This window comes from Aegilops tauschii, chromosome 4 (assembly GCF_002575655.3).
Source record: "Aegilops tauschii subsp. strangulata cultivar AL8/78 chromosome 4, Aet v6.0, whole genome shotgun sequence".
In the NCBI taxonomy this organism is placed as follows: Eukaryota; Viridiplantae; Streptophyta; class Magnoliopsida; order Poales; family Poaceae; genus Aegilops; species Aegilops tauschii.
The window spans coordinates 72,227,557-72,235,406 of NC_053038.3; the positions used below are offsets into that span (position 1 = coordinate 72,227,557).

General features: G+C 40.6%; 1 protein-coding gene across 1 annotated transcript; it reads right to left on the bottom strand.

Annotated features, from left to right (window-relative positions):
* Positions 1–960: 960 nt before the first annotated feature.
* LOC120962761 (uncharacterized) lies at positions 961–5,067 on the bottom strand. Its single transcript, XM_040386681.1, has 4 exons — positions 4,524–5,067; positions 4,246–4,447; positions 1,584–1,721; positions 961–1,247 (listed from the first exon to the last, which is right to left on the bottom strand). The coding sequence occupies exons 1-3, from the start codon at positions 4,917–4,919 to the stop codon at positions 1,639–1,641; spliced, it is 681 nt and encodes a 226-aa protein (XP_040242615.1). The 5' UTR covers positions 4,920–5,067; the 3' UTR covers positions 961–1,247; positions 1,584–1,638.
* Between the last annotated feature and the right edge of the window lie 2,783 nt (positions 5,068–7,850).

Below are 7,850 nucleotides of genomic sequence, written 5' to 3' on the forward strand. Positions count from 1 at the left end.
GACTGTACTGTTTTGGCATATTGCTGTTATGTTTGCATTGTTTGCATATGTTTGCTTGTTTAATGATTCTATTTGAGGATAGGAGTTAAATATGCAGAGGAATTTAGTATGCAATGTTGAATAATAATTTTAGTGATTTGTTACAGTAGAAAATGATAAGGTTTTTGCACTGGTTTATACTAATTTATCTCACGAGTTCTTGTTGAGTTTGGTGTGGATGAAGCTTTCGAGATTTAGGAAACCGTGATATGAGAGGAATCAAGGAGACACAAAAGCTCAAGCTTGGGGATGCCCAAGGCACCCCAAGATAATATTTCAAGAAGTCTCAAGCATCTAAGCTTGGGGATGCCCCGGTAGGCATCCCACCTTTCTTCTTCAACAATTATTGGTTAGTATCGATTGAGCCTAAGTTTTTGCTTCTTCACACTACAAGAAATATGTCAACTTGTGACCACCACTATTGGTCACTGAAAGGTCATTGTTTTTCATTTGCGACCTTTTTGTGACCAAAAACAGAAGGTCAAAAGCTGGCAGTCGTAAACTGAAATTAACGACCTTCTCTGTGAAAAGGAAAAGGTCGTTGGTTACACGACCAAATTTTTGGTCACTGGCAGCATCCCCAGGCCACGTAGAATCCAGCGTGGCAAGCTGACGTGGATAAGATTCAGCCCGATCCAATTCAGTGTCTATATGGGCCAAGCCCAACAATTCAGCCTTTCTATATTTTTTTCCTGTGAATTTTTGGTCGACTTCATGGGCCAAGCCCAACAATTTGTCCTTTTGATTTTCTGGGCCATGGCCCTTTTGCGGACCATTTCATTAAGCCTTTTTGTTCAGGTTTTCCAGAAATAAACAATGTTCCAGTCCACTATTATTTGGGCCGTAGCCTTTTTAGAGCCCATATATTATTTGGTCTAATAGAACATTTGGTCTTTTTATCACTGATTTCCAGTTTACACATTTGAACAGCAAACACTCAATAATTCTCTTGATTAAATGATTAAATTCAGAATGATTTAGCCAAATACACACAACAGCACATACAAGTCCGCACGTCCAACATCAACTTAAACAAGCAAAAACAGATGCACAAGCACGATACACAAGCACATACAAGTGTGCTTATAAGCAAAAACAGAGACACAAGCACCAGAACATGGTGCAACATCAACTAAAACTATGGTGCGCATCTCAATGCCTCTTCTGGTCTTCCGTCACAGCAGCAGCAACCTAAACAACATTAGATCCTGATCCAGATCACCAAAAAGAAACATTATTAAATGTTTAGAGACAATGCCATCAACATGAGGCAGTAATCCAACATAACACTTTGTCAACATATTTTACATATGCAAATAACTAAGCTTACTGTATAAGTTTAAGATCCACATGCAATGTGAAACTGAATTGCCAAATAGGAGCATGATACATTGGTACAAGTGCAGTTCGTCAATGAACATCACTGTAACAGGTTCACCACAAGTTCTATGATGCATCCAAACTTGTGAAATTCATGCATAGATTCAAGTATGATACTAAGTGAGCATGGTAGAATCACCCAAGCATGGAGGCAAGTGTCTCACCTGCGGCAACTGAACAGGAGCGAAGTTGAGCATGGCCGTGGATGGAGCAGCTGGATTAGCACGGCCGGCGTTGAGGTCCGGGCATCCACAGCCTGCCTGGCATTGGGTGCCCAGAGCGAGGGGAGCATCGGGGCGTGCCTGCATGATGAAGGAAAGCAGCATCAGAAAGTGAAAGACTAAAGGACATGTGGTAGCAAAAGGAATATCAAACTGCTGTCATAACTTGATTGTGAAGTTAAGGTACCTCTTTAGTCTTTACTTTGCAGAGAAGGGAGCATGTAGGTAATGATAACTAATGTACTAGTAGACAAGTGGTAAATTAGAAGATCCTCTGCACAATGAATGGGCAGATCCATCCTTGAACCCACTCTAATGGCTCGGAAAGATTAATCTCAAACAACAACCAAATTCCAGAGTGCTCAGGCCCAAATTCTACAAGACGTCTTAAGTACAGTACTATACAATACATCATAGCAAACTGACTGGACGAGTTTAGTTTGTACAACCCACTAAACAATTCAGCAATAAGAGCATACAACTACAGCAAAACAGAGCATAATTCAGTTCTAATATGCACAACTGAAACTACTCCAATTTTGGTTTTAATATGTATACATCACACATCATTGACCATGGAGCATAAGGCCACAACAAAACAAGGGAGCAATTCAGGGAAAGGAATACTACAGTTGCTTGAGACATGTGCTACTCGCTCGAAAGTAATCAGCAACCAACGAGTCAATAAAAGTGTGCAAGTAGGGCACTCTACCCAGTGAGATTAATACACTACAGAATCTATATGATGCGTAGTAATTAAAAAGATGCTTGTATAGTTGGTATTTCCAATAGCCGAGGTACCCGTACATATATATTTCTCTAGTTCTAATTCCCTTACATGAGTTCCATATATACGTATCTCATCTTAAAACTGTACCTCAGCCACACAAATCTGTACGTGACTACATTTGAGCATGTCTTGGAGGGACTATAATTATGGCTTGATATTACTCAACATACATGTCAACAGAAAGAGGAGAACATCACAGCACATTTTCATTTTCGAAAAGCACATTAAATAAAAGCCTTTTGACTATTTTATTGTTTGCTTGTCACTAAATTGAAAATATTTTTGAGTGTACAGCAGAATGCAACCAAGGAAGCAAAACATTTAAAAGGACCTGCTTTTCATGTACCAGGACCACTACGGAGCAAAAGAGGGTCAAAGCGAGCTCACCATGGTCAGTAATTAATTGGATAGATATTGATTCAAAACACACAAAACTGGGCACATATATCATCATAAGAATAACAGTGTCAGAGACAAGCATTCTTTTACAACATATCTAATCAGATACACCACATATATGTTTTGCAACAAACTAAAAAACAAAACAAGGCATACATTAATCAGATAGATATTGATTCAAAAATTCCAGACTCCAGAACATAACTAACAAGTTCAAATAAAAAGGGTTTAGGGGTTTAGGGTACGTTGCAAGAAAGAACATGCTTCCACCTTGTTTCAACAGACCTTTTAAATTGTTTTCTTATCCACGGCATCATCAGTCTTAACCAAACCAGAGCAAGTAAAGGATCTTGTGTTTAGAGCATACGCTACACTGGCAGCAGCACAAGCTTATGTTCAGAGCATACACTACAGCCTATCTTACTTAACAGGTGGTTGTTCTAATCACCTACAGCCTGCCTCAAGCCCTCAACTCGATACAGTCAATCTACACAGACAATCGACAGCTAAAGAACAATGCAGCATTCTGGTGAAGCAGCAAGCATGCCTAGATGGTGACCCCCGTGAACAGAGAACCCTACCACTTGGGGACATAAACGAGGAGTAGCCGAGGTTCCTGCTTGTGTTGCCATTGTTGAAAGAAAAGTATACATTAATGCTTAAACAAGATAAACAGTACATGGATACAAAAAGGGTAGCAGGATTAAAAGAATGATTTAGACAATGGACGATTGGTCCACATAAAAGTCAGAACATCAATCAAACAATCGACAATTTTCTTCGACAACGCGAACTGCAAATCCAAATGCAGATTCTAGAAAGTATGCACCCCAAGCATCTGTCCAAAATAAGAACAAAAACAAAAAGGAGGGCTAGCAAACTCAATCTACTCTAAACACTACAGCAAAAGGTCTGTCGGCATGAACGACAAGAATAACATGTAAACCAGAACTTGATGTCATTTTATAGCTAGTTGTTTTAGCCTGTCGACTGGCTAATTAGATACATTTGGCTTTCATCGCACTATAAGCCTCCAAGGTCCAACAGTTAGTAGATAAGCCTCTATAGATGGATACCTTTGGCTGTCATTTAATACATTGAGGACCACAGACAGATAAACCAACTAAATTCAGAAACAAATGTGAGTTATCGACCCTTCAGACTAGCGTACTTATGTCAGTTTATCCTTACGCAGCTTAATGTCCTAAGAAACAGCATGCAGGCTATCCACATCTACTGTCCAGCACACAATAGAAACAACTAGTGGTGCAGCAACTCCTCCAAGACGAAACTAGAATTGTTAGCTGCAAAATTATTTCATTCCTCATGGCCATACAAGCAGTAATCCATATGCTACAGAGTGTGGCTCAGTCACGGGATCTAGGTAGAGGAGGGAGGCAGAGGTAAAGTGCTCACCGAAGAGGTTACTGGCGATGCAGCGGTCGCATTGCAGGTCGGCCACCACCGTCGCAGTAGAGGTGGTCGCGGCAGGATGCACGGCCTCTTGGGAGACCCGGCGGAGGAGGTCAGTGTCGCCGCCGTCCAGCCAACGTGTGCGATCACGCCAATCTACGCCAGCACGAATGGCCTTGGAGTGGAGACGAGGTCTCTTGTGCACCTGTGTATGGAGAACTGGCCGCATCAGGGTAGGGGAGAGAGCAAACCAAATCGTGACTGGGGCGCAGAAAGGAGACCTTGAGGACACGAACCCGCAACCGGAGCACGCATGAATCCACGCCTCCCGGTGGTGGCCGTGGTGGCACCCGGGTCGTGCAGGCCTGATCCGAGGCCAGGGAGGCGCCAATCGGATCTGGTCGGAGCGATGCGAGCCCCTTGTTGCGCGGTGCCGTGTGTGGCGGCGGCGTGCAGTACGGGAGAGAGAGGCCAGGGTGGGGGCTGCAGTGGATCTGGCAGGCGACAGTGTTCAGAGGGCAGGCGAGGGAGGGGGTCGAGGCCGGCGGCGAGCGGCGGTGGATGGCGGCGAGGGAAGGGGAGGGATCTGGATTGGGGAGCGCTAGGGTTCGCTGCATGGGGGAGTGAGAGGAGTGGTGTGCGGTGGAGAGAGAGGAGAGAGAGGATGGCCACGACATGAGTAGCCCGAGTGGATCTAGGAGGAGAGGGGAGGGGCTGCCGGCGATGAGGTTGGAGGTCGCCGGTGCGACTGGAGAAGAGGACGGCGGCGGATTGGGTTGGGCTAGGGTTGGGGCAGCGGTGGATTGAGATATAAGGGAGGGAGAGGGCTAGGGTTGGCAGCCGTGGGTGCGTGGGAGAGAAGGGGCCGTGGGTGCGTGGGTGATTGGGCTACGTGGGGTGAGAGGGTGAGGCCGTGAGGGGGTGAGGGCTGCCGTCGGATCAGGGAGTATCCGACTGTGTGGATGCGTGATCCGCGTGAGATGCTTGTGGACCAATCAAAACGCGGTAAACACTTTGTCAATCTTATGACCATCTAAAATGGTCTTAATTGATTGAAATAAGTATTTTTTGCGTGAAAAAAGCATTTTTCATTTTGATTTTGTTGTGAAGAACCAACCAACTCTTTGTTGCAAACTTGAACCACCTCAATTTTTAAAAATATTAGACCATTTTCCATTTTCATCAGTGAAACAGGAAAAAAATTCCATTTCCCATTTTTTGAATGCCCAAAATGAGTTTTTTTTGTGAATGATGTATCATATATTTGTTGCAAAATTGGATCAAATCAATTTTATAAAGTATTAGAACATATTTAATGCACAATTGACCAAATAGTTGGGTGTCAAAAGTTTCGACCCACCTCTGGTGAAAAATACAAATTTCCGCCAATTCAGCCGGAAGCGGGTCAAATTTGAACTGCAGCTACCTCGTAGTTTACTCTTTATTTTTTTCAAAAATCATTTCTAGATACATAAATATCTATTTAATGAGAGAAACATCAAAAGTTTTCCAATATTCAACCACTAGCTAGGAACGGTCATGCCCGCCGTTTTGACCGCATTTTGATACGGGCATAAAAAATTCAAAAAAAATAAAAATTGGAAAACCTTCGCATTGTGTCATTACATGTGACCAAGTTACCAGTAAAAATAATAAACTTGTAATGCGGCGATTATTTTTAAAAAATGTTCTAAAAAAGAGCTAACATGTGTGAAGATTCATGGCTTTCAAGTCAAATTATCAATCTTATAGCCACATTCATGGCATAGTTTGTTAAAATGATATCATATTATGCACAAGGGTGCATCTTGGAATGGCAAACAATGTTGCCTAAGGGAGTTTTCATTTTCTTTGGACGAAAAATTCATTTCCCATTTTTTGAATGCCCAAAATGAGTTTTTTTTGTGAAGGATCTACCATATATTTGTTGCAAAATTGGATCAAATAAATTTTATAATATATTAGGACATATTTAATGCACAATTTACCAAATAGTTGGGTGTCAAAAGTTTCTACCCACCTCTGGTGAAAAAGACAAATTTCCGTCGATTCAGTTGGAAGCGGGTCAAATTTGAACTACGGCTACCTCGTAGTTTGCTCTTTATCTTTTTCAAAAATCATTTCTAGGTACATAAATATCTATTTAATCAGAGAAACATCAAAAGTTTTCCAATATTCAACCACTAGCTAGGAACGGGCATCCCCGCCGTTTTGACCGCATTTTGAAACGGGCATAAAAAATTCAAAAAAATGGAAAATTGGAAAACCTTCGCATTGTCTCATTACATGTGACCAAGTTACCAGTAAAAATAATAAACTTGTAATACGCCAATTATTTTAAAAAAGTGTTCTCAAAAAAGAGCTATCATGTATGAAGATTCATGGCTTTCAAGTCAAATGATCAATCTTATAGCCACATTCATGGCATAGTTTGTTAAGATGATATCATATTATGCACAAGGGTGCATCTTGGAATGGCAAACAATGTTGCCTAAGGGAGTTTTCTTTTTGTTTGGACGAAAAATTCATTTTCCATTTTTTGAATGCCCAAAATGAGTTTTTTTTGTGAAGGATCTACCATATATTTGTTGCAAAATTGGATCAAATCAATTTTATAATATATTAGGACATATGTAATGCACAATTGACCAAATACTTGGGTGTCAAAAGTTTCTACCCACCCCTGGCGAAAAAGACAAATTTCCGTCGATTCAGTTGGAAGCGGGTCAAATTTGAACTACAGCTACCTCGTAGTTTGCTCTTTATTTTTTTCAAATATCATTTCTAGGTACATCAATATCTATTTAATCATAGAAACATCAAAAGTTTTCCAATATTCAACCCATAGCTAGGAACGGGCATGCCCGCCGTTTTGACCGCATTTTGAAACGGGCATAAAAAATTCAAAAAAATTATAAAATTGGAAAACCTTCGCATTGTGTCATTATATGTGACCAAGTTACCAGTAAAAATAATAAACTTGTAATACGGCAATTATATTAAAAAAGTGTTCTCAAAAAAGAGCTATCATGTGTGAAGATTCATGGCTTTCAAGTCAAATGATCAATCTTATAGCCACATTCATGGCATAGTTTGTTAAAATGATATCATATTATGCACAAGGGTGCATCTTGGAATGAAAAACAATGTTGCCTAAGGGAGTTTTCATTTTCTTTGGACAAAAAATTCATTTTTCATTTTTTGAATGCCCAAAATTAGTTTTTTTTATGAAGGATCTAGCATATATTTGTTGCAAAATTGGATCAAATCAATTTTATAATATATTAGGACATATTTAATGCAAAATTGACCAAATAGTTGGGTGTCAAAAGTTTCTACCCACCTCTGGTGAAAAAGACAAATTTCCGCCGATTCAGTTGGAAGCGGGTCAAATTTGAACTTCAGCTACCTCGTAGTTTGCTCTTTTTAAAAAAAACAATCATTTCTAGGTACATCAATATCTATTTAATCATAGAAACATCAAAAGTTTTCCAAGATTCAACCACAAGCTAGGAACGGGCATGCCCGCCGTTTTGACCGCATTTTGAAACGGGCATAAAAAATTCATTTCCCAATTAAAAAATTGGGAAACCTTCGCATAGTGTCAT